Raw genomic sequence first — 27,346 nt, forward strand, 5'->3', positions numbered from 1 at the left:
CAGTTCAGATGGGCAGAATGGCCTGTTCCTTTGTGATAATGTAGAGACCAGGACACAGAACACAGAATATTACAGCACAGTACAGGCCCTTCAGCCCTCGATGTTGCACTGACCTGTGAAACCAATCTGAAGCCCATTGAACCTACACTATTTCATTATCATCCAAATGTTTATTCAATGACCATTTAAATGCCTTAAAGTTAGCGAGTCTACTACTGTTGCAGGCAAGGCATTCCACACCACGACTACTCTGTGAGTAAAGACACTACCTCTGACATCTGTCCTATATCTACCACCCCTCAATTTAAAGCTATGTCCCCTTGTGCTAGCCATCACCATCTGAGGAAAAAGGCTCTCACTACCCACCCTATCTAACCCTTTCATGTCTTAATTAAGTCACCTCTCAACCTTCTTCTCTCTAATGTAAACTGCCTCAAGTCCCTCAGCCTTTCCACATTAAACCTTCCTTCCATAACAGGCAACATCCTGGTAAATCTCCTCTGAACCCTTTCCAAAGCTTTCACATCCTTCCTATAATGCGGTGACCAGAACTGTACACAGTACTCCAAGTGCAGCCGCACCAGAGTTTTGTACAGCTGCACCATGAGAACGCTTTGTGGGGGGGAGCAGTCTAACCATGTCTCTGTACCAGGTTTAGCAGAAATCCCCTGCTTCTCAGGTCTACTCCTTTGAAATGTTTGTTTCCAAATTGATTCCGAGCTCCTTCACCTCTGTCATTCCTTTGTGTGGTGTATCCTCAGGTCCCTATCCAAACTGTATTTGGTGATCACTGTGACAGACAGAGTAATCAGCCAATCAGTGCTGTTACACTACACTACCCTGAGTTTTCTTGCCTGGTGTTTGATGGAAATGAATAGGGGGAGTATTTTCTCTATTTATCTCCCTGTTACCACCAGAACACACTCAGAGACATCGGTAAACATTAAGTGACCGATGTAGATGCTGTTGGTCGGTATGTCAGTACCATCAGGCTCTTCAACCACAAAGGCATCACTCTACACCAGCTCCTCTCCCTAAATCCACAGGTGTTCACAGGCTGGCTTTTCCCTCCTTAACCCCAGAGCCCTTTGACCTTTAGCAGTGACCCTTCGAGGTGAGGTGCCTGCCCAGGACAAGTCGGGACCTGGGTTGCCCTGTGACTCAGACAGGACTGTGAGACTCACTAAGAAGCCAGCTGAGGCAGTGCCCAGTCTCTCTGTAACAACTCAAACCCTGGGATGTGTGAAACATAGTCTGTCTGTAACTCCTTATACGCCAGGGTGTCTGAGGCCCAGTCTCTCTGAAATTTCTCAAACCCCGGGGTGTGTGGGGCCCAGTCTCTGTAACATCTCAAACCCCAGGGTGTGTGGGGCCCAGTCTCTGTAACATCTCAAACCCCAGGGTGTGTGGGGCCCAGTCTCTGTAACATCTCAAACCCCGGGGTGTGTGTGGCCTAGTCTCTGTAACATCTCAAACCCCAGGGTGTGTGGGGCCCAGTCTCTCTGTAACATCTCAAACCCCAGGGTGTGTGGGGCCCAGTCTCTGTAACATCTCAAACCCCAGGGTGTGTGGGGCCCAGTCTCTCTGTAACATCTCAAACCCCAGGGTGTGTGGGGCCCAGTCTCTGTAGCATCTCAAACCCCAGGGTGTGTGGGGCCCAGTCTCTCTGTAACACCTCAAACCCCAGGGTGTGTGGGGCCCAGTCTCTGTAATATCTCAAACCCCAGAGTGTGTGGGGCCCAGTCTCTCTGTAACACCTCAAACCCTGGAGTGTGTGGGACCGGTCTCGCTTCTAGGGAAGTGAAGATTGTTCACTGTTTAAAGGTGGTCACTGGCTTCTAGTTAGTGCAGGCTGGCTCCCTGACCTGCTGTGTTCATGCTTTCTGTCAATTGCAGAAAGATTCAGCCCTCTGAGCACTGATGTGAATTAATTGGTTTTTCATTTCCCCAACTAGGCCCCAATTGCCCCTGAACAGGTGAGTGAGCAGCCGTACGTGTGGCCTTCACCAGTGACAACTCCCCCCACCCTCCATAGTTCCCATTCTGACTTTGCCCATTTCTGAGGGGATCTAGAGGTCAGAGGTGTTGGAGGTTGTGGCAGGGTCAGTGTGGAGAGGTCAGAGGGCATTGCTAGGGTAATGCCGAAAGGTCAAGAGTGGCGTGAGTGGTGGGGGTCAGAGTGGACAACTCAGGGTAGACATGGCGAGGTTTGGTGGAGAGGTCAGTAAGTGGCAAGGGTGATGAGGGTCAAGGTGAAGTGGTCAGGGAGGTTGTAGCCAGGGTCAGGATGGGAGAAGTAAGGGAGGTCATGGCGAGGGTCAAGGTGGGGAGGTCAGGGAGTATGTAGCCAGGGTGAGGATGGAGAAATTGGTGTGAAGAGGTCAGGGTGCAGAGGTCAGGGTGCAGAGGTTAGGGGTGGACATGTCGGGTGTATGTTGTTCTGAGATCTCTTTTCCCTGTTCTGTGTCACAGTCATGGGCGACCACCTACCATGGGCCAGTGAATATGAGTGATGTGCAGGAACTCTACGTGGAAATGAAACGGAAAGGGTTAATCTTCCCAACACAGGACGAGGGATCAACTGGCTCCTGGAAAAGCGTAAGTGATAAAGGAACTCGGAGCTGATCAGTGCAAGCCGTGGAAGTTTAGATAGCTCTCACTAACCCACTTTATAATTCTTTATAAAAACACTAATACATTGGACAATGGCATCATTTCTGGGGCTGTCATCTTCTGGAGGCGTTAATGCTGTGAAGTGTTAATTCTTTATAACTCTTAAAGGATATTAATTTGCTGGAGGGTAGTTGTTATTTCCCATGGTACTCTGGAACGATTGGGATAAAATTCAAAGTCTCATGGACCAGACCAGACCGTCTCAAAGGATTTGAAGAAGGAAGCCTAGACCCTAATGTTTTCTGACTTTAAAGGTATATGCGATGTGCCTGTTCCTGATACCATGCGACTGGTCAAACTACTCGATGTTAAGAAAAATACAATTTATTTAAATGTTGTTATTAAATTACGAACAATAGCAAGAGGAAGTTAGAATAACGTAACTATTGATAATCCAGACGGGGATTCTTACATGCAGTCCTCCAATCCAGGAGGAAACAACATCAAGTGAGATTTCAGAGAAAGCAGCAGCTAGGAATCATTCACCAAAGCTCCACCTCATCTGAGACTCGAAACAGCTTCTGACTGCCCCAGCTAGAAAGGCTGATCTGTGAGAGCTGGCCAGTCCCCTTCCATTGTTTCATCTGTTTAAAAAAAACTCTTAAGGACCTCCTACGTCATTTACTCATGCTGTTTTCAGTAACCAGTTCAGCACCTCTGCCTTTACAACCTCTCCCCAAAACAAAACCCAGGACAAAATAGTCTTCATAAAGTCGCAGGGCAAAAGTGGGCACTGCAGATGCTGGAAATCAGAGTCTAGCTTAGAGTGGTGCTGGAAAAGCACAGCAGGTCAGGCAGCATCCGAGGAGCAGGAACATCTCTCCACCGCGGAGGCTCCCTGCCACCATTCCTGATGAAGGGCTTTTTCCCGAAACATCGATTTTCCTGCTCTTCACAAAAGCAAAAGACTTGGATAGTGTGATGAGTCTTGGAACCTGAGGTTACATTTGGGGTTAGACAAGGAACAAGAGGTAAAGTGTAGGAATGAAGAGCTTGGTGTTACCCCAGCAGAATGAGGAGTAGTCTCTACCCATCCTGGACTGCAGTCTACATCTGTCAATACAGTTGGAAACGACTTGGAAGAGGTGATGGAGAGTTGTCCATCCTCCTTTGCTGACAACAGCAAGTTAGGGAGCACGGAACTCATGGAGATGGAAAGACGCCTGACAGTGGGACTACCTTTGATTCAGCAACTGGGAGAGCTGGAATTCACTGTGGAAACATCTGAGGTGATCTAGCTTGGATCTGAGGGTGATGTTCTCCAGCTAATCTCACTCCCCTTCTTGTGTCTCATGGCCTTTCGAATTTCCCCTCAACAGAGATTTGCCCAGATTTCCTTTTGAAAGTTCCTCTTGACTCTGCTTCCTCCAGCCCTTCAGGCAGCCTGCTTCAGATTATAACATCTCGTGGTGTGAACTCGAGAGTTCCCCAGGAATTTTCTCACATTTGTTTTTATTGCTGACTATCCACAGTCTGCGCCATCTGGTTACCAGCATTCCTGTGACTGTTCCCCCTCACTCATTCCCTTAGGAGTCAGAATTCTGAACAGTTCCATCAAATCACAGGTGGCACGGTGGATCAGTGGTTAGCACTGCTGCCTCACAGCACCAGCGTCCCAGGTTCAATCCCAGCCCCGGGTGACTGGCTGTGTGGAGTTTGCACGTTCTCCCCGTGTCTGCGTGGGTTTCCTCCGGGTGCTCTAGTTTCCTCCCACAATCCAAAGATGTGCAGGTCAGGGTGAATTGGCCAGGCTAAATTGCCTGTCGTGTTAGGTGCATCAGTCAGACGGAAATGGGTCTGGGTGGGTTACTCTTCTGAGGGTCAGTGTGGACTGGTTGGGCCGAAGCTGAAAATGTGTTGCTGGAAAAGCACAGCAGGTCAGGCAGCATTCAAGGAACAGGAGAATCGACGTTTCAGGAAGGGCTCATGCCCGAAACATCGATTCTCCTGCTCCTTGGATGCTGCCTGACCTGCTGCGCTTTTCCAGCAACACATTTTCAGCTCTGATCTCCAGCATCTGCAGTCCTCACTTTCTCCTGGTTGGGCCGAAGGGCCTGTTTCCACACTGTAGGGAATCTAATCTAATGTTAACCTGTGACTGTCCCAGAAGCATGTTAACACACCCGGTATCAGTATTCATTCACACTGTCCTCACTGGCACTCACTCGCTGTTTCTTGGTCAGTGCTTCTACCTTGACTTGACCACAAGCCAAGACCCTTGCTGGTTTGAGGATACAGGAAGCGTATCATCTGTGGAAGGATACAATCTTGGAGGCCATTTCAGCAGATAGTAGCAGGCCACAAGGAATGTGGCATTTATTGCTAAAGGGGTGGGGTACACAAGTAGGGAAGAGTTGCTGTAACTGTCCAAGGTCTTGGTGAGACCATACCTGGAGTGTTGCTCACAGCTTTGGGTCCCCATACTTGAGGATGGATGTAACTACGTTGGAGGCAGTTCCAGGAGATTCACCAGGTTAGTTCCAGAGGTGGAATGGTTGTTTTATAAAGAGAGATTGAGCAGTTGAGGCCAGTACTCTCTCAGGTGTAGAGGAATGAGGGAAGATTTAATTGAGGTGTATAAGCAGACACAGAGAGGATGGCCCTTCGATAAGAACTGTGTGAATTTTGTTGTGTTTGTTGAGGATAACTATTCCAGTCCCTTTGTCAAGCTAACAGAGATGTTACTGGATAGTCCAAGATGGAGGACAGGAAAAATTTCTGGCTGTAACAGCTGTTCCTTTTTTCAGGTATTTTAGGTGTTGGAGGTGATTTCCTTGAATTCCAGGAGCAGCGATTCCTGTTTTATATGCTGCAGGTGGCTGTTAGGGCAGTTGCATGTTCCTCCTGCAGAATGTGGCAGGTGAGAGACACGGCACATGTCTCTGCCGACTACATCAGCGGGAAGTGCACCCACCTCCAGCTCCTCGAAAACCGAGTTAGGGAACGGGAGCTGGAGCTGGATGAACTATGGATCATCCGGGAGGCTGAGGGGGAAATTGAGAGGATGTACAGGGAGTTGGTCACTCCCCAGACACAGGATAAGGGCAGCTGGGCTACTGTCAGGGGCAGGAAAGGAATCCCCTGTGACCGTTCCCCTCAGCAATAAGTATACGGGTTTGGATAGTGCTCGTTGGGATGGCATTTCAGGGGAAAGCCTCAATGTCAGGTCTCTGGCACTGAGGCTCAGAAGGGAACAGGGGGAAATAGACAAGCGCTAATGGTAGGGGACTCGATAGTTAGACGGACTGACAGGAGATTTTGTGGTCAGGAACGGGACTCCCAGAAGGTATGTTGCCTCCCTGGTGCCAGGGACCGGGATGTCGCCGATCGGGTTTACAGGATTCTGAAGGGAGAGGGGGAGCAGCCAGAAATTGTGGTACCTATTGGCACCAATGATATAACCAGGAAAGGGATTGAGGATCTGAAAACTGACTACAGAGAGCTAGGTTGGAAGCTGAAGAGCAGGACGAGTACAGTAGTGATCTCGGGTTTGCTACCGGCGCCACGAGAGGTGAGGTGAGGAATGGTCAGCGAATGCAGCTTAACACGTGGCTGTGAGGCTGGTGCAGGAGGGAGGGCTTCAGATACCTAGACCATTGGGATACTTTCTGGGGAAGGTGGGACCACTACATGAAGGACGGGTTACACCTGAACTGGAGGGGCACAAATGTCCTGGGTGGGAGATTTGCTGGTGTGGTTCAGGAGGGTTTAAAACTAGTTTGGCAGGGGGGTGGGAATCAGAGCTACATATCTGAGAGGGGGGTAATTGCAGATGGAGCAGTGACCGGATGGAGTGAATCTATCGGGAAGGTTTCTCACCCGATGAAACAAAGGGAACAGTTAAAGTGTGGCTGCTTTCATGCAAGGAGTGTCAGAACTAATAGTATGAACTTAGAGCATGGATCAGTGTTTGGGGCTACGATGTTGTGGCCATAACAGAGACGTGGGTTTCACAGGGGCAGGAATGGTTGCCAGATGTTCCAGGGTTTAGAACATTTAAAAACAGGGAAAGTGGAAAAAGAGGAGGGGGTGTAGCATTGCTAATCAGAGAGTGCATCACAGCTACAGAAACTAAGGTTGTTGAGGAAGGTTTGTCTATTGAGTCAGTATCGGTGGAAGTTAGGAACAGCAAGGGAACAGCCACCTCATTGGGGAGGGGGGGTGTGTGGGGGTGGGGGGGCTCTACAGACCCCCTAATAGCAGTAGAGAGATTGAAGATCTCATAGGCGGGCAGATTCAGGAAAAATGCAGATGCAGCGGGGTTGTTGTTATGGGTGACTTCAACTTTCCCAATATTGACTGGCCCCCCCTCAGTGCAGATGGTTTGGATGGAGCCGTTTTCTCGGGTGTGTTCAGGAGGGATTCCTTACTCAGTGAGTAGACAGCCTGAGAGGGGAGAGGTCATTTTGGATTTGGTGCTCGGCAACGAGCCCGGACAGGTGTCAGATCTCGCAGTGGGAGACAGGGCCCACAACTGCCTCACGTTTACCATAGCCATGGAGAGGGAAAGGAGCAGTTACCAAGGGAAGATAAGTAATTGGGGAAAAGAAAATTATGATGCTACCAGACAGGAGTTGGGAAGTACAGACTGGGAGGAATTGTTCCACAGAAAGGGCACAGCAGACATGTGGAGACGGTTTAAGCAGCAGTTGTTGCGAGTGATTCACAAATTTGTTCCTCTGAGACAGGCAAGGGGTAAGATGAAGGAGCCTTGGATGACGAGAACAGAGAAGCTTCTTATCAAAAGGAAGGCGGCAGCTTACGTAAGGTGGAGGAAGCAAGGATCTAGCACAGCTTTAGAGGATTACAGGCTTGTTAGGAAGGAGCTCAGAAATGGACTGAGGAGAGCCAGGAGGGGGCACAAGAAAGGCTTGGCAGGAAGGATTAGGGAGAACCCAAAGGCATTTTACTCATATGTGAGGAATAAGAGAATGCTCAGGGAGAAGGTAGGGCCAGTCAGGGATAGAGTAGGGAATTTGTGCGTGGAGTCTGAGCAGATCGGGGAAGCCCCTAAATGAGATTTTTGCTTCGGTTTTCACTAAGGGAAGGGACCTTGTTGTGAATGAGAACTTTGATACAGGCTTGACCAGATTGATGAAGTTGATGTGCTGGAAACTTTGGCAAATATTAAGATTGATAAGTCCCCAGGGCCAGACCAGATTTATCCTAGGAATCTGGAAGCGAGAAAGGAGGTTGCTAAGCCGCTGGTGAAGATCTTTGCTTCCTCACTCTCCACGGGAGTCGTACCGGAGGATTGGAGGGAGGTGAATGTTGTTCCTCTTTTCAAGAAGGGGAGTAGGGAAATCCCTATAAATGACTTGGCTGAGGAGGCTGAAGGGTGGGTTAGTAAATTTGCAGATGACACAAAGGTTGGAGATGTTGTCGATAGTATCAAGGGCTACTGCAGGCTGCAGCGTGACACAGACAGGATACAGAGCTGGGCTGAGAAATGGCAGATGGAGTTCAACCTGGATAAATGTGAAGTAATGCAATTTCGAAGGTCGAACTCGAATGGTGAATATAGGATTAAAGACAGGATTCTTGGCAGTGTGGAGGGACAGAGGGATCTGGGTGTGCAAATACATAGACCCCTCAAAGCTGCCACACAAGTGGATAGGGTTGTTAAGAAAGCATATGGTATTTTGGCTTTCATTAACGGGGGGATCGAGTTTAAGAGCCACAAAGTTTTGCTGCAGCTCTACAAGTCCCTGGTGAGATCACACTTGGAATATTGCATCCAGTTCTGGTTGCCTTACTATAGGAAAGATACAGAGGCTTTGGAGAGGGTACAACGAAGGTTTACCAGGATGCTGCCTGGACTGGAGGGCTTGCCTTATGAAGAAAGGTTGACTAAGCTCAGACTTTTCTCTCTGGAGAGAAGGAGGAAGAGAGGAGACCTGATCGAGGTGGACAAGGTAATGAGAGGAATAGATAGAGAGTCAATAGCCAGAGACTTTTCCCCAGGGCAGGATTGACTGGTATGAGGACTCACAATTTAACGATATTAGGAGGAAGGTATAGAGGAGATGTCAGAGGAAGGTTCTTTACACAGAGAGTGTGAATGCATGGAATGTGTTGCCAGCTGTGATGGTGGAAGCAGAGTCATTAGGGACAGTTAAGCGATTACTGGACATGCACATGGATAGCAGTGAGTTGAGGGGGTGCATATGTGAGACTATTTTATTTTAGATTAGGAATAATCCTCAGCACAGCATCGTGGGCCGAAGGGCATATTCCGTGCTGTACTTTTCTATGTTCTGTATTCTGTAAGACGGTGCTATTGTCTGGGTGTGCAGGTTGGAAGAAGCAAAAGTGGCCCTTAGTGAGTGATATGCTCTTCAGGCCAGGTGTGGGAGGTTAGGGAGAGTTTACTTGTTACTGACAATTATATCTGCAATAAATGTTGTTAGTGCGAGTCCTCTCAGATCAAATGGATCAGTTGGAGCGACAGTTAGAGACAATGAGGAATTGATAAGAGCAAGGGGGTGTGATGGATGGCAGTTGTAGGAAGGGAGGAAAGCCTCAGACACAGTCACGTGGATGGGTTAACTCCAGGAAAGGCTGCTAGTGCAGAAATCTTCTGTGGCTATTCCCATTTCAAGCAAGGAAGCTGTTTTGGAAAATGTAGAGGGTGATGGATTATTAGGGGACTATAACACGAACAGCCAAGTTTCTGGTATTGAGACTGGCTCTAATATAATGAGTTCTAATATAATGAGTACATCGAGTTCCAAGCGATTGATTGTGTTAGGGGACTCTCTGGTCCGAGGAACAGACAGACATTTCTGTGGCCAGCAGCGAAAAATGCTGTGTTGCCTCCTTGGTGCCAGGATCAAGGATGTCTCAGAGAGGGTGCAGAATGTTCTCACGGGGGAGAGGGGCCAGCAGGAGGTCATTGTCCACATTGGAACCAACGACGTAGGAAGGGAAAAGGTTGAGATTCTGTCGGGAGATTACAGAGAGTTAGGCAGAAATATAAAAAGGAGGTCCTCGAGAATAGTAATATCTGGATTACTCCCAGTGCTACGAGCTAGTGAGGGCAGGAATAGCAGGATAGAGCAGATGAATGCATGGCTGAGGAGCTGGTGTATGGGAGAAGGATTCACATTTTTGGATCATTGGAATCTCTTTTGGGGTAGAAGTGACCTGTACAAGAAGGACGGATTGCACCTAAATTGAAAGGGGATTAATATACTGGCAGGGAGATTTGCTAGAACTGCTCGGGAGGATTTAAACTAGTAAGGTGGGGGGGGTGAGGGGTGGGGGATGGGGTGTGACCCAGGGAGATAGTGAGGAAAGAGATCAATCTGAGACGGGTACAGCTGAGAACAGAACCAAGTCAAACAGTCAGGGCAGGCAGGGACAAGGTAGGACTAATAAATTAAACTGCATTTATTTCAATGCAAGGGGCCTAACAGGGAAGGCAGATGAACTCAGGGCATGGTTAGGAACATGGGACTGGGATATCATAGCAATTACGGAAACATGGCCCAGGGATGGGCAGGACTGGCAGCTTAATGTTCCAGGATACAAATGCTACAGGAAGGATAGAAAGGGAGGCAAGAGAGGAGGGGGAGTGGCACTTTTGATAAGGGATAGCATTACAGCTGTACTGAGGGAGGATATTCCCGGAAATACATCCAGGGAAGTTATTTGGGTGGAACTGAGAAATAAGAAAGGGATTATTACCTTATTGGGATTGTATTATAGACTCCCCAATAGTCAGAGGGAAATTGAGAAACAAACTTGTAAGGTGATCTCAGTTATCTGTAAGAATAATAGGGTGGTTATGGTAGGGGATGTTAACTTTCCAAACATAGACTGGGACTGCCATAGTGTTAAGGGTTTAGATGGAGAGGAATTTGTTAAGTGTGTACAAGAAAGGTTTCTGATTCAGTATGTGGATGTACCTACGAGAGAAGGTGCAAAACTTGACCTACTGTTGGGAAATAAGGCAGGGCAGGTGACTGAGGTGTCAGTGGGGGAGCACTTTGGGGCCAGCGACCATAATTCTATTCGTTTTAAAATAGTGATGGAAAAGGATAGACTGAATCTTAAAGTTGAAGTTCTAAATTGGAGAAAGGCCAATTTTGACAGTATTAGGCAAGAACTTTCAAAAGCTGGTTGGAGGCAGATGTTTGCAGGTAAAGGGATTCTATATCTTCCATATCCTTTTCCACAGAAAACACTCCTGCAAAATACTCGTTTAGTAACTCCCCCACCTCTTGCGGCTCCACACAAAGGCCACCTTGCTGATCTTTGAGGGGCCCTATTCTCTCCCTAGTTACCCTTTTGTCCTTAATATATTTGTAAAAACCTTTTGGATTCTCCTTAATTCTATTTGCCAAAGCTATCTCATGTCCCCGTTTTGCCCTCCTGATTTCCCTCTTAAGTATACTCCTACTGCCTTTATACTCTTCTAAGGATTCACACGATCTATCCTGTCTATACCTGACATATGCTTCCTTCTTTTTCTTAACCAAACCCTCAATTTCTTTAGTCATCCAGCATTCCCTATACCTACCAGCCTTCCCTTTCACCCTGACAGGAATATACTTTCTCTGGATTCTCGTTATCTCATTTCTGAAGGCTTCCCATTTTCCAGCCGTCCCTTTACCTGCAAACATCTGCCTCCAACCAGCTTTTGAAAGTTCTTGCCTAATACTGTCAAAATTGGCCTTTCTCCAATTTAGAACTTCAACTTTTAGATCTGGTCTATCCTTTTCCATCACTATTTTAAAACTAATAGAATTATAGTCACTGGCCCCAAAGTGTTCCCCCACTGACACCTCAGTCACCTGCCCTGCCTTAGTTCCCAAGAGTAGGTCAAGTTTTGCACCTTCTTTAGTAGGTGCATCCACATACTGAATCAGAAACCTTCCTTGTACACAATTAACAAGTTCCTCTCCATCTAAACCCTGAACACTACGGCAGTCCCAGTTGATGTTTGGAAATTTAAAATCCCCTGACCATAACCACCCTATTATTCTTACAGATAGCTGAGATCTCCTTACAAGTTTGTTTCTCAATTTCCCTCTGACTGTTAGGGGGTCTATAATACAATCCCAATAAAGTGATCATTCCTTTCCTATTTTTCAGTTCCACCCAAATAACTTCCCTGGATGTATTTCCGGGAATATCCTCCCTCCACACAGCTGTAATGCTATCCCTTATCAAAAACGCCACTCCCCCTCCTCTCTTGCCTCCCTTTCTATCCTTCCTGTAGCATTTGTATCCTGGAACATTAAGCTGCCAGTTCTGCCCATCCCTGAGCCATGTTTCTGTAATTACTATGATATCCCAGTCCCATGTTCCTAACCATGCCCTGAGTTTATCTGCCTTCCCTTGCATTGAAATAAATGCAGTTTACTTTATCAGTCCTACCTTGATCTCTGCTTTGTCCCCACGGGCCCTGACTGTTTGACTCACTTCTGTTCCCAACTGTACTAGGTTGAAATCTTTCCACACCATCTCCCTGGGTCCCTCCCCCAACCTTACTAGTTTAAATCCTCCCAAGCAGCTCTAGCAAATCTCCCTGTCAGTATATTAGTCCCCTTCCAATTTGATGTTCTACACCTCTTACAGTAAAGGATAGTGATCCATTAACCTCCTCGATGGCATCCTGTACCTGCGTTCTCGCAGTAAGTGACTTATGGAGCTGAACACACACAGCCCTGAACCTTGGAATCTCTGCTCATTTTCCACTTAAATATCACATTTTCCCACATATACTCCATCTGCCAGACTTTTGCTCAATTGACCACATCCCTCCACAACCACCTTGAGTTTTCCTTGCAACATACTTTCCTCCTTATCTTGGTGTCATCTGTAATTGGAGCTACCACACCTCTCCTCCCCTCCTCCCGTGGTTCATGGATGTGAACCCGAGCACTGACCTCCCCCAGCACTGACCTCCCCCAGCACAGACCTCCCCCAGCACTGACCTCCCCCAGCACACACCTCCCCCAGCACTGACCTCCCCAGCACTGACCTCTCCCAGCAGGACTGCACTCATCATTATCCCGCCAGTCAGATAAAGACCCCCTTTTTGACAGACTGTCTTGTTACATCCGCACCAACCACCAACAGCATGGGATTTTAAATGTCACATTAATCGTTGATGTGGCCCCTGATCAGTGCCTTCTGGATATCTACACCAAAAGGCAGCAGCTACAACTCTTCAAAAGTCCCCAGTGAATTGGTTAAACACTACTTCTCTTTGATGAACCTGTGCTGACCGTGTCTGCGGTCCAGACATGTTTCATATGTTTTTTTTAATGGTTTGGCACAAATTCATTAATCACAGTTGACCATCTCAGACCCAGCATGGCTTACCAGGCTCCGGTTAGTAAACCTTCCACCCACCCTGCACATTCCAATCCCTGTCAGTCCTCAAGGTGATAACCTACAACAGCAGCTTCATCTTTCAGCAATATGGAGAGTAGGAGAATGTGCACCCACAGTGGAGATAGACAGAGACGGGGGACTGCAATCTGAGGGAGCGGCGGTGACAGGGGGAGTACCTGGGGGTTAGAGACATACAAAGCTATAATAATGTCATTGTGTTTTCAGGATAGGACATTAGCCTCACGGGGTCATACCTCACTGACTACATCTGTATCGACATCGTCAATGTCCTCATCAGCAAACGCCCGCACTCCCCAGCCCAGGAACTCCATCAGACTGCTCCCGGAGCAGGTAAACATTGTGTGACTAGAGATTGGAAAATATAGTGACAAGTGTTACAGTATCTCTGCTTCACAAGGTATCAGCTACTGACACAAGAGGCTGCCTTCTATTAGAAGCCCCCAGCTCCTCTCCCCCAGAATTGGGCCTGCTCCTGGGCCTCTCCCCCAGGATGGGGCCTGCCCCAACTCCTCTCCCCCAGAACAGGGCCTACTCCTGGGCCTCTCCCCCAGGATGGGCCCTGCTCCTGGGCCTCTCCCCCAGGATGGGGCCTGCTCCTGGGCCTCTCCCCCAGGATATGGCCTGCTCTTAGGATAGTGCCTGTTCTCAGCTCCTCTCCCCCAGGGTGGGGCCTCTCTCTCAGGATTGGGCTAGTCTCAGCTCCTCTCCATCAGAACGGACTGCCCTAGCAGATGTCAGCCAGCCCTGTCAGCAGATGAAGGACCGACAGGCGAGCCCCTGGTGGCATTAGGCCTGAGAGCCAGTCCCTTGACCTGTGTGTGATCCCAGAAAGGTCTGGGACTGAGTTAGTATGGGCTTTGTGATACTTTCAGGTTCTGCTCCCAGTATATTCTAATAATTGTGTGTTATTTCTGGGTCACTCTGACATTAACCTGATTTCCAATCCTGCTGCAGGTTGGTAAACTCTACAGTGAGCTCGATATGGTGACGATGAACATTTCTGTTCTGTCTGCCATTCTGCTGGAGAATATCCCAGGCTCTGAGAGTCCTCAAGACATGGAGCTGTTAGAGGTATGGATTGCTGCAGCTAAATGCCCCTGCCCTCAGTCTTTTGGGGCATTTAACAGGAAGGCCTCCACTTCAAAGTTCTCATCCTCCTTTTCAAATCCCCCCTCACTCGTCCATGTCTCTGTAACTTGTTTCAGCTCTCCTACCCTCCCAGCTCCCCAACTAACTTCTCAAACATTCACCAACTTTAATCTCTCTGTAACCATTGGCAACCATGCTCCTTTTCTCACTCTCTCTCTCTGTCTCTATCTATCTGTCCCTATGTCTCTCTCTCTCTGTTCCCTGTCTCTCTGTTCCCTGTTACCTGTTTTTCTCCCTCTCTGTCTCTCTCTCTCTCTCTCCCTTTCTCGCTAAGACTCTCCTTAACCTCTCTCTTTCATCACCTGTGGTGGTGTTAGTGGAGTGGGCAAACTTAAAAATCACACAACACCAGATTATAGTCCAACAGGTTTATTTGGAAGACTAGCTTTCAGAGCGCTGCTCCTTCGTCAGGTGAGACAGGATCATAGGACACAGAATTTATAGTAAAAGATCTAAGTGTCAGACAAAGAGGGTTACCTCAGATTACAACAGGATCTGGACCAGATGGGCCAATGAGCTGAGAATTGGCAGATCGAGTTTAATTTAGATAAATATGAGATGCTGCATTTTGGGAAAGCAAATCTTAACAGGACTTATGCACTTAATGCTGAGGTCTTAGGGAGTGTTGCTGAACAAAGAGACCTTGGAGTGCAGGTTCATTGCTCCTTGAAAGTGAAGTCGTAGGTAGATAGGATAGTGAAGGCAGTGTTTGGTATGCTTTCCTTTATTGGTCAGTCTACTGAGTACAATTGAGTACAGGAGTTGGGAGGTCATGTTGCGGCTGTACAGGACATTGGTTAGGTCACCGTTGCAATATTGCTCACTCGGCGGAGCAGATAAGGGCTGTTTGGCGGTGTCTCGCTGTAGACGCGGTTACGTTTTTTTAACGGTTTAAATTTAAAAGTTATTTTTTGAAAAGCGCAGAGCGGACCCGGAAGCTGGTGTAGCGCGAGCTTACCTCGGTAGGTTTTTCCTATAAAGGCGCGCAGGCGAGGAACCCGAGGCACTACAGGGGTAGAGCCTCCCACCCGCCGTCCTCCTCTCACCTAATAATAAGACCCGTTGTGGTAAGAAGGTAAGTGCTGCATTTTGCTTATTCTATTGTTTAGACCTAGTTTTTTTTAAAGGTTACTTTTAGAGGGATGGCAGTGCAGGCAGTGCAATGTTCCTCTTGCAACATGTATGAGGTGAGGGATGCCATGGTCGTCCCTGCTGATTACACTTGCAGGAAGTGCACCCATCTCCAGCTCCTCCAAGACCGTGTTAGGGAACTGGAGCTGGAGTTGGATGAACTTAGGATCATTCGGGAGGCAGAGGGGGTCATAGATCGGAGCTTTAGGGAAAGTAGTAACTCCAAAGATTGCAGACAGATGGGTCACAGTGAGGGGGACTGGGAGGAAGCAGCCAGTGCAGGGACCCCCTGCGGCCGTTCCCCTCAAGAACAAGTATACCGTTTTGGATACTTGTGGGGGGGACGACTTACCAGGGGTAAGCAACGAGGTTCAGGCCTCTGGCACGGAGCCTGTCCCCGTTGCTCAGAAGGGAAGGGTGGAGAAGAGCAGAGCAATAGTTATTGGAGACTGGATAGTTCGGGGCACAGATAGGCGGTTTTGTGGGGGTGAGAGAGACTCACGTTTGGTATGTTGCCTCCCAGGTGCAAGGGTACGTGATGTCTCTGGTCGTGTTTTCCGGGTCCTGAAGGGGGAGGGGGAGCAGCCCGAAGTCATGGTCCACATTGGCACCAACGACATAGGTAGGAAGAGGGATGAGGATGTTAGGCAGGCTTTCAGGGAGCTAGGTTGGAAGCTCAGAGTTAGAACAAACAGAGTTGTTGTCTCTGGTTTGTTACCCGTGCTACGTGATAGAGAGTCGAGGAATAGGGGGGGAGAGCAGTTAAATGCGTGGCTACAGGGATGGTGCAGGAAGGAGGGATTCCGGTATCTGGATAACTGGGGTTCTTTCTGGGGAAGGTGGGACCTCTATAAACAGGATGGTCTACACCTGAACCTGAGGGGCACCAGTATTCTTGGGGGGAGGTTTGCTAGTGCTCTTTCGGGGGGTTTAAACTAACTCTGCAGGGGCATGGGAACCTAGACTGCAGCTTTAGGGTGCGGGACCTGGAGTGTAGAGAGGTTAGGAACATGGCATCAATCTCGAAGGAGGGTGCCTGTAAACAGGAAGGAGGCTTGAAGTGTGTATACTTCAATGCGAGAAGTATACGAAATAAGGTAGGTGAACTTGCAGCGTGGGTTGGAACCTGGGATTTCGATGTTGTGGCTATTACGGAGACATGGGTAGAACAGGGACAGGATTGGCTGTTGCAGGTTCCAGGGTTTAAATGTTTTAGTAGGGTCAGAGGTGGGGGTAAAAGAGAGGGAGGTGTGGCATTGTTTGTCAAGGATAGTATTACAGTGGTGGAAAGGACGATGGATGAAGACTCGCCATCTGAGGTAGTTTGGGCTGAGGCTAGAAATAGGAAAGGTGAGGTCACCCTGTTAGGAGTTTTCTACAGGCCTCCTAATAGTCCTGGAGACGTAGAAGAAAGGATTGCGAGGATGATTCAGGAGAAGAGTGAAAGTAATAGGGTGGTTGTTATGGGGGACTTTAACTTTCCAGATATTGACTGGGAAAGTTATAGCTCGAGTATGTTAGATGGGTCGGTGTTTGTCCAATGTGTGCAGGAGGGTTTCCTGACACAATATGTAGACAGGCCAACAAGAGGTGAGGCCATACTGGATTTGGTTCTGGGTAACGAACCAGGCCAGGTGTTAGAATTGGAGGTAGGTGAGCATTTTGGGGACAGTGACCACAATTCAGTGACTTTTACTCTAGTGATGGAGAGGGATAAGTGTGCACTGCAGGGCAAGAGTTATAGCTGGGGGCAGGGAAATTATGATGCGGTGAGGCATGACTTAGGATGCGTGGCTTGGAAAAGTAGGCTTCAAGGGAAGGGCTGAAAATGTGTTGCTGGTTAAAGCGCAGCAGGTCAGGCAGCATCCAAGGAACAGGAAATTCGACGTTTCGGGCAAAAGCCCTTCATCAGGAATCAGGCTTATGCCCAAAACGTCGAATTTCCTGTTCCTTGGATGCTGCCTGACCTGCTGCGCTTTAACCAGCAACACATTTTCAGCTCTGATCTCCAGCATCTGCAGACCTCACTTTTTACTTCAAGGGAAGGGTGCAATCGATATGTGGAGCTTGTTCAAGGAGCAACTATTGAGTGTCCTTGATAAGTATGTACCTGTCAGGCAGGGAGGAAAGGGTCGTGTGAGGAAGCCGTGGTTTAATAAGGAATTGGAATCCCTTGTTAAAGGGAAGAGGGCGGCCTATGTAAAGATGAGGCGTGAAGGTACAATTGGGGCGATTGAGAGTTATAAGGTAGCCAGGAAGGATCTAAAGAGAGAGCTAAGAGCAGCAAGGAGGGGACATGAAAAGTCCTTGGTTGGTAGGATTAGGGAAAACCCAAAGGCTTTCTATAGGTATGTCAGGAACAAAAGGATGACTAGGGTAGGTATCAGTCCAGTCAAGGATAGTAGTGGGAAGTTGTGTGTGGAGGCTGAAGAGATCGGGGAGACACTGAATGAATACTTTTCGTCAGTATTCACTCAGGAACAGGACATTGTTGCCGATGTGAATATTGAGTCACAATTAATTAGAATGGATGGCTTTGAGATATGTAGGGAAGAGGTGTTGGAAATTCTGGAAAGGGTGAAAATAGATAAGTCCCTTGGGCCTGATGGCATTTATCCTAGGATTCTCTGGGAAGCAAGGGAGGAGATTGCAGAGCCATTGGCCTTGATTTTTATGTCCTCGTTGTCCACAGGAATAGTGCCAGAAGACTGGAAGATAGCAAATTAGATTCCCTACAGTGTGGAAACAGGCCCTTCGGCCCAACAAGTCCACACCGACCCGCCGAAGCGCAACCCACCCATACCCCTACATATACCCCTTACCTAACACTACGGGCAATTTAGCATGGCCAATTCACCTGACCCGCACATCTTTGGACTGTGGGAGGAAACCGGAGCACCCGGAGGAAACCCACGCAGACACGGGGAGAATGTACAAACTCCACACAGTCAGTCGCCTGAGGCGGGAATTGAACCCAGGTCCCTGGCGCTGTGAGGCAGCAGTGCTAACCACTGTGCCACCGTGCCGCCAATGTGGTTCCCTTGTTCAAGAAGGGGAGTAGGGATAACCCTAGTAACTATAGGCCGGTGAGTCTTACCTCTGTTGTGGGCAAATCTTAGAGAGAATTGTAAGGAATAGGATTTATGAACATCTGGATAGGAATAATGTGATCAAGGATAGTCAGCATGGTTTTGTGAAGGGCAGGTCGTGCTTCACAAACCTTATTGAATTCTTTGAGAAGGTGACTAAGGAGGTGGACGAGGGTAAAGCAGTAGATGTGGTGTATATGGATTTTAGTAAGGCGTTTGATAAGGTTCCCCATGGTAGGCTACTGCAAAAAATATGGAGGTATGGCATTGAGGGTGCATTAGAGGTTTGGATTAGGAATTGGCTGGCTGGAAGAAGACAGAGGGTAGTAGTTGATGGTAAAGGTTCATCTTGGAGTGCAGTTACTAGCGGTGTTCCGCAAGGATCTGTTTTGGGGCCATTGCTGTTTGTCATTTTTACTCAGCGAGTCGTGAGTTCATGGAATGCCCTGCCTGTAGCAGTGGTGGACTCTCCCTCTTTATGGGCATTTAAACGGGCATTGGATAGGCATATGGAGGATAGTGGGCTAGTGTAGGTTAGGTGGGCTTGGATCGGCACAACATCGAGGGCCGAAGCGCCTGTACTGCGCTGTATTTTTCTTTGTTCTATGTTCTAATTCTGGTCTCCTTCCTATCGGAAGGATGTTGTGAAACTTGAACGGGTTCAGAAAAGATTTACAAGGATGTTGTCAAGGTTGGAGGATTTGAACTATAGGGAGAGGCTGAATAGGCTCCACCGAACACCCCCCCAAACCCCCATTCCTCCACCCAACAATCCACCACTCCCCCCAACCAACACTCCCCCCACCCAACATTCCCCCACTCCCCCCACCCAACACCCCCCCACTCCCCCCACCCAACACCCCCCCCACTCCCCCCACCCAACATCCCTCAATCCCCCCACCCAACACCCCCCCACTCCCCCCATTCCTCCACCCAACACTCCCCCACTCCCCCCACCCAACACCCCCCACTCCCCCATTCCTCCACCCAACACTCCCCCACTCCCCCCACCCAACACTCCCCCACTCCCCCCACCCAACACCCAACACTCCCCCAATCCCCCCACCCAACACCCCCCCAATCCCCCCACCCAACACCCAACACTCCCCCAATCCCCCCACCCAACACCCCCCCACTCCCCCCATTCCTCCACCCAACAATCCCCCACTCCCTCCACCCCACACTCCCCCACTCCCCCAATCCCCCAATCCTCTACCCGAAACACCCCCACTCCCCCACTCAACACTCCCCCACTCCCCCGCCCCCCCACTCAACACTCCCCCACTCCCCCGCCCCCCCCCCCCACCCCACACTCCCCCACTCCCCCCGCCCCAACACTCCCCCACTCCCCCCGCCCCCCCACCCAACACTCCCCCACTCCCCTCACCCCCCCACCCAACACTCCCCTACTCCCCTCACCCCCCCACCCAACATCCCCTACTCCACCCACCCCCCCACTCCCCTCACCCCCCACCCAACACTCCCCTATTCCCCCCACCCAACACTCCCTGACTCCCCCCACCCAACACTCCCCCACACCCCCCACCCAACACTCCCCCACACCCCCCACCCAACACTCCCCCACACCCCCCACACAACACTCCCTCACTCCCCCCACCCAACACTCTCCCACTACCCCACCCAACACTCTCCCACTACCCCGACCCAACACTCCCCTACTCCCCTCACCCCCCCATCCTCCCACCCAACACTCCCCTACTCCCCCCACCCAACACTCCCCTACTCCCCCACCCAACACTCTCCCACTACCCCCACCGCCCCACCCAACACTCCCCTACTCCCCTCACCTCCCTCACCCAACACTCCCCTACTCCCCTCACCCAACACTCCCCTAATCCCCTCACCCCCCCACCCCCCACCCAACACTCCTCTACTCCCCCCTCTCAACACTCCCCCACTCCCCCCACCCAACACTCCCCCACTCCCCCCACCCAACACTCCCCTACTCCCCCACTCCCCCCACCCAACACTCCCCCACTCCCCCCACCCAACACTCCCCCATTCCCCCCACCCAACACTCCCCCATTCCCCCCACCCAACTCAGGAACCTCCTCCCAAACCCCCACCCAGCACTCCCCGATCTCTCTCAGTGCTATCCCTGTGATCAGCCAGGGCCCATTCTACCATCAACCTCTGCTGTCCCTTTTCTGGAGCAGTTTTGCGCATGCACTCTGTCATGACCAGGCCCAGGGACTACATTTCTCCCTCCCCCACTCTCCCTCCCCCCACCCACCACTCCCCCTCCCCCACCCCTCTTCCCAACCCACCACTTCCACTCGCCCCTTCCCCACCCCTCCCCCTCCCCCCACCCCGGAAGGAGTATTGTCCTGGACTGTACGGAGGGGAAAGGTGAGTGAGTCAGGATGCCGTTGTAGTCTTTAACTATCTGAGGTCCCCAGCCAGTGCTGTGTGATCGAGGTGGGGAGGTAGGGGTCACATTACCAGCTGGTTATCTCAGCACTGTCTGTGGGATCGTGCTGTGTTTATGACACTGCAGCAGTGACTGCATTTACAAAGGGCTGTAGAGAAAGCCGGGGTTGTTTATTTTGTTGGTGACTCCGTGTGTTCTGTGTTTCCTGTTCCCGCTGTGTCACAGAAACTGCAGGTGACGTGCCGTGCCATGCAGGAGCGGATCGTGGTGCTGCTGCTGGAGGTGGATAATGTGGACGTGCTCACCAGACTGATCGAGGCCAACGATGCACTCAACAACACCTTCCTGCAGTATGAGAGGTGGGCGCACACACACACACACACACACACACACACAGGTAACACTGTGTGCTGCCAACTGTAGGGGGAGGGAGGGAAGCTGGTGGGGTAACGGAAATGCCATCCAGAGCCCCAGCGTCACATTCTGGTGAAAAGGGTCCAAATCCCGCCATGAATTCAACATCAAAAGAAATTGGAATATAAGGCTAGCCCAGTAACAACTGTTTATTGTTAATGACAAATTCCTCAAGGTTTTTGCCTTCCTTACCTGGTCTGACCTCCATGTGACTCCACATCCATAACAATATAGTTGACTTTCCTTTTTATAGAATACCCATAATGTGGAAACAGGCTATTCGGCCCAACAGGTTTACATGGACTTTAGGATGAACATCTCATTGCTCCTCCCCCCATCACAACCTTATCCCTGCATTTCCCATGGCTAAGCCATCCAGCCTGCACATCCCTGAACACTACGGGCAATTTAGCATGGCCAATTAACCTAACCTGCACATCTCTGGACTGTGGGACGAAACAGGAGCACCCAGAGGAAACCCACACAGACACGGGGAGAATGTGCAAACTCCATACAGACAGTCACCCGAGGCTGGAATCAAACTGGGGACCCCAGCGCTGTGAGACAGCAATGCTAACTATCCTCTGGGCAATTAGAGGTGGGTAATAAATACTGACCCAGCTAATGATTCCCACATACAACTGCTGAATAGAGTCATAGAGATGTACAGCATGGAAACTGACCCTTCAGTCCAACCCGTCCATGCCGACCAGATATCCCAACTCAATCTAGTCCCACCTGCCAGCACCCGGCCCATATCCCTCCAAACCCTTCCTATTCATACACACATCCAGATGCCTCTTAAATGTTGCAATTGTATCAGCCTCCACCACTTCCTCTGGCAGCTCATTCCATACACGTACCACCCTCTGTGTGAAAAAGTTGCCCCTTCAGTCCCTTTTATATCTTTCCCCTCTCAAACACAGAGGGAGCTCACATTCAAATCACCTTCCTCTGCCTGTCCCGCCCCCAGCTTCCCCATTGGTCAACAGGTGTAACAATTTCACATTGCTCCACTTACCCACAGCTGATTGGTCAGTAATGAAGCTCTTCATTACCCAGTAGGATGAGTCCAAGTGTCACTCCAACAACCTCTGGACACCATGGCTACTGTTTTCACAACCTAACAATGAATGAGATCCCACTCAAAGCCACATCATTGTTCGTGAAACATGTTGGACTGCCCAAGGATGGGTGAGGTGACATGGCAATGCAGACTGTCTGTCTGAATAGGGAAGCTGGATAGACACATGAGGGGGATAGGAAGAGAGAAGTGCGTATTTGGTGGTGTGAGATGGAGTACTTTGGGGAGACCCTCATGTGGAACACTGGTACAGTTGGGCTGAATGGCCTGTTGATGCTGTAAACTCTCCTTGACTGTGGATATAAAAGTGTGATTGTTAATTGTTGCCCATCATTGGCAGGTTTCAACGGCGAAGGGAGAGGTTCAGGCTGATGGAGAATGAGGTTCCGAGGTCACTGAAGGTATGCATGGTAACAGAAAATGATGGGAATGAGAGCTGGGGAGTGGGTGGACTGTCCTCAGGGGCTTCTGAACATCACTGCATACAACTGGGCATCTGCCCATGTACAACGCCTGCCTGCTGTACCCCATAACCCTGATCTCCCCGGGCTCTGACTGACCTCCTCCCCTTCCTCATCCCTTAACCTCCATAGAGCTTTACTCTGTATTTAACCCTGTGCTATCCCTGTCCTGGGAGTGTTCAATGGGGACAGTGTAGAGGGAGCTTTACTCTGTATTTAACCCTGTGCTATCCCTGTCCTGGGAGTGTTCAATGGGGACAGTGTAGAGGGAGCTTTACTTTGTATCTAACCCTGTGCTGTCCCTGTCCTGGGAGTGTTCGATGGGGACAGTGTAGAGGGAGCTTTACTCTGTATCTAACCCTGTGCTGTCCCTGTCCTGGGAGTGTTTGATGGGGGACAGTGTAGAGGCAGTTTTACTCTGTATCTAACCCTGTGCTGTCCCTGTCTTGGGTGGATGCCACAAACCTGTTGCTTGCTCCTGTGCTATCTCCTGGCCTAATGATCATGACGATAAAGTGCATGGACTCTCTCCTCTGTGCAGGATTCTGGGATTGAGCCCTCAGCTCCCAGCTCTGTTTATGATCTGATCGACCTCACCTGCTCTGCTCCAGCCACTCCGGGTCCTCTGTGTCTGCCTGAGTTCTCCAACCTGAGTAAGTATTCTCAACACTGGCTGCATCACACTCAGTCAGTGAAAATTCTATGCTAGTCAGTGTGGGTAGTCTCTGCAGAACTGCTGAAGATCAGACAACATCCCAAATGTAACTGCTGTAAAAGTGATAACCATCCTGGGGATGTTTGGGGACAGTGTCGAGGGAGCTTTATTCTGTATCTAACCATTTGCTGTCTCTGCCTAAGGGGTGTTTGAGTGGGCCAATTTGTTGAGGAGGTTTTACTTTCAGTTTAAAAGATTTTAGCGAGAACTTTACTCTGTATCTAACCCCGTGCTGTCCCTGTCCCTGGGAGTGTTTGGTGGGGACAGTGTAGAGGGAGCTTTACTCTGTATCTCACCCCGTGCTGTCCCTATGCTGGGAGTGTTTGGTGGGGACAGTGTAGAGGGAGCTTTACTCTGTATCTAACCCCGTACTGTCCATGTCCTAGGAGTGTTTGATGGGGGTACAGTGTAGAGGGAGCTTTACTTTGTATCTAACCCCATGCTGTCCCTGCTCTGGGAGTGTTTGATGGGGGGACAGTGTAGAGGAGCTTTACTCTGTATCTAACCCTGTGCTGTCCCTGTCCTGGGAGTCTTTGAGCAGTCCCATTTCCATTGTTAACTCTCATTATAGGTATGACTTTCTACATCGAAAGGTAAGGGATAGACGTTTTGTCTCTGAGATGAGGTGAAATTTCTTCAGGACAGCGGTGAGTCTGTGGAATACACTGCAACGGGACACTGCTGATGCCAAAACGTTGAAGATTTTGAGGAAAGGGTTGATATAGGTCTTAGGACATTAAGGATCAAAGGATTTGGGGAGAAAGTGGAAAGAGGGGACTGAGTTAGATATCAGCTACGATCATCTTGAATGGCATTGCAGGCTTGAAGGGCCAAATGGTCTATTCCTATGATTTTTATGTTTCTGTGATTCCATTCAGAACAAATAAAAATTGAAGAAGAGTTCTGAAGGCCTAATGTTTTTGGAATAACTGTTAGGAGTGAGCTCCTGTTCTGTTCTATTTGTTCAGGTCTTGAAAATGGAATCTCTGATGCGAGGGGTACAGGTCTGTCTGCTGCCAACCCCTTCCTGAGGAACAGGGCCCTCCCTGATATCCCCGTGCGCAATGCAGCAACCACTCAGCAGCCACGGTACGTTCACCTTCCCTTCAACGTTATCAGCCTGTTCTAACAATGACCAAAGATGCACAGAAAACATTTTCTAGACCCACAGTCACTTCTACCTTTTGAAGGACAAGGGCAGCAGATACATGGAAACACCATGGGTGTGTCCGTGGCTGTGGAAGGTGCTGTCTGAGGATCTTTGGTGAATTTGCACAGAGCATCTTGCAGAGAGTACACACAGCTGCTACTGAGCGTTGGTGGTGGGGGGAGTGGATGTGGTGTCAATCAAGCGGCTGCTTTGTCCTGGATGGTGTTGAGCTTCTTGAGTGTTGTTGGAGCTGCCCCCATCCAGGGTAAGTGGGGAGTATTCCCTCACACTCCTGACTTGTGCCTTGGAGATGGTGGATAGATTTTGGGGTGACAGGAGGTGAGTTACTCCCCACAGGATTGTTCTTATAAGTTGTGTATTTATTGAGACTTGCTTGGAGATGCAATGACACACTCCCTGGAACAGGTAAGACTTGAACCCAGGCTTCCTGGTCCAGAGGTAGGGACACTATCACTGTACCAGAAGAGTGCTTGCTACTGTATTTACACGGCTAGTCCAGTTCAGTTTCTGATCAATGGTAAGTTTTAGGATGTTGATAGTGGGGGGACTTCAGTGATTTTGTTGCATTTGAATACAGCCTGCTTCAGTATCTGAGGAGTTGCGAACGGCGCTGAACACTGTGCAATCATCGGTGAACATCCCCCACTCCTGACCTTCCGATGGAAGGAAGGTGCCTGATTACTCACACGAAACCTTTCCAGTTTCGGTGCAGTTTGAACCTGGAGAATCAGTCTGGCTCGATGCTCAGGAACACTCCCACAACATTCCCACTGCTTCCTTGTCTGAGCATCTCCAGGTCAGAGTCACTGTGTTCAGGTTGGGATTGTGGAGCTCTAGCAGAGTCGGTGCCATCAGCAGGGGGTGGGTCACAATGGGAAGGTGGAGTTTAAAATCAGAAGAATGTTTGAAGGTGATGTAATTTACAGAAAGACTCTCTCCTGGTTACAGAGTGGCAGTGCAGAGCTCAGTGAGCAACAGACCCCCTGAACCTCTCTATGCCAATGTAAGTCTGAGCACATATATCCTTATCTATACAGCTCGAATCACTATTATTAACCTGGTCAAATGTATACTATGCTGGGGACAGACTGATGTGGAGGAGAAAGAGAGTGTGTGTGTGTGCGTGTGTGTGTGCGTGTGTGTGTGTGTGTGTATGCCCGTGTGTGTGTGTATGCCCGTGTGTGGATGCCTGTGTGAGATTGAAGCTTGGTTCAGCAATGATGGGGAATGAGAGTTTTAGTTATTCACATTGAGAGCAGCCCATGGTTTTCTGGGACAGCCACCTGTAGTTTTCAGTCAGAGTGACGGGGCTGAGTGTGCGTGGTGAATGTGAAGCTATCATTAACAAAGGGATACCCTAAGCTGTCTTGGCTTCTCTCACATCCTGCCTGCCTGTCCCTGCCTGCCTGTCCCTGCCTGCCTGTCCCTGCCTGCCTGCCTGCCTCTGCCTGCCTGCCTGCCGACACAATTTGCTTTTGTGTAAATCCAGTAGAAAGTTTCACCAACTCCTCTTTCCCCCATAACCATCTCAATACCCCTGCCCCCCCCCACCGTCTCTCACTCACTCTCTCTTGCTCCCTCTACACACCCTCATACTCCTCCCCCATTTTTTAATGACCATCTGCTTTGTGTTGGGATTTGTGTTACTGCATGGTCCATGTTGGTGCAACTCTGGCTCAGTTCCTTGTAAAATGACTTTTCCTTTTCAGGTGGTGTCCCCACAGTCTGTACAGGCCGTACCCTCTGCCTACAGTCTGCTGCCTGAGTCCTCTCACCCCTCCACACTCACAGGTAAGGGGCATCTCGACAAGCAGTGCACACAAATCAGGCACACCCTGTTCATTTGAGGAGGGGGGAAGCCAACTGTACTTCACCCTCCCTCTCCCCTTTCCCGCTCTCCCTCTTCCCCCACCTTTCCTTCTTTCCCCCTTCCCTTTTCCCCTTCCCCCACCCCTTCCCCCTTTCCCTCTGCCCCCACTTTCCACTCCTTCTGACCCTTCCCCGTCCCCTGCCCCCACCCTGGCTCTCTCGTTCTGGCTTCACTGGGAGGGCTACATCAATGTCATTCCCCAAACCATCTCACAATGTGTAAAATCCCAATGTCACCACCTGGATAACTCATTTGTCCAACAGACCATCAATCAAGACAAAGGCGATGCATGCCAGGTTTCACCATTAACAGAAAATAATCTTATATTTATTGTGAAAAGCTTAACTTTAGCAACTGGCAGAGAAAAGGAAGGATTCCTGACCTAGTACAATGCAACCTTACCTCAGCCCCTTCAGAATCCCCAAACACACACACACAAACATTCACAATTTTGACAGACAAACAGCAAATGGATGGGGCACTCACTATTGACTGGGGAATCAAAATTTTGACGATCATATGTTCAGATTTCAGTGGTGGGGTAAATTGTCTCAAACAGCCTTTCTCTATTTTGACGCTCATGACACATTGTTGGCTGTACGGTGGAGGTGTTTTCTGATTTGATGATAGATCAGATAGATCAAGGTCTATCCTTGGTCACATCATTTCCTTCAAGTTTTCTTGGTTTTTCTGGCTTTTCTCCCCAAAGAGACAGAGAGAGAGTGAGCTGGATGCTTTCAGTTTTGCAGCCTCTGGATGTTTCTGTTCTGCTGCCCTGTTGCCCTAATAGCTTTAAAAATGCTGCAGCTCAACCAATCAGAGAGCTGTC

The 27,346-nt window shown here is 49.6% G+C and overlaps 1 protein-coding gene across 2 annotated transcripts in view; it reads left to right on the plus strand.

Annotated features, from left to right (window-relative positions):
- Positions 1–27,346, plus strand: part of LOC132827734 (TOM1-like protein 1) — a 61,079-nt gene that overhangs the window by 30,429 nt on the left and 3,304 nt on the right. For both annotated transcript variants that reach the window (XM_060844427.1, XM_060844428.1), the window contains 9 exons: positions 2,473–2,598; positions 13,246–13,371; positions 13,996–14,112; positions 21,028–21,161; positions 22,641–22,701; positions 23,303–23,414; positions 24,445–24,565; positions 25,596–25,650; positions 26,357–26,438. In XM_060844427.1, the coding sequence (XP_060700410.1) occupies positions 2,473–2,598; positions 13,246–13,371; positions 13,996–14,112; positions 21,028–21,161; positions 22,641–22,701; positions 23,303–23,414; positions 24,445–24,565; positions 25,596–25,650; positions 26,357–26,438 (934 nt within the window). The remainder of the gene's footprint in view (positions 1–2,472; positions 2,599–13,245; positions 13,372–13,995; positions 14,113–21,027; positions 21,162–22,640; positions 22,702–23,302; positions 23,415–24,444; positions 24,566–25,595; positions 25,651–26,356; positions 26,439–27,346) is intronic.

The sequence above is a fragment of the Hemiscyllium ocellatum genome, chromosome 25, assembly GCF_020745735.1.
Source record: "Hemiscyllium ocellatum isolate sHemOce1 chromosome 25, sHemOce1.pat.X.cur, whole genome shotgun sequence".
In the NCBI taxonomy this organism is placed as follows: domain Eukaryota; kingdom Metazoa; phylum Chordata; class Chondrichthyes; order Orectolobiformes; family Hemiscylliidae; genus Hemiscyllium; species Hemiscyllium ocellatum.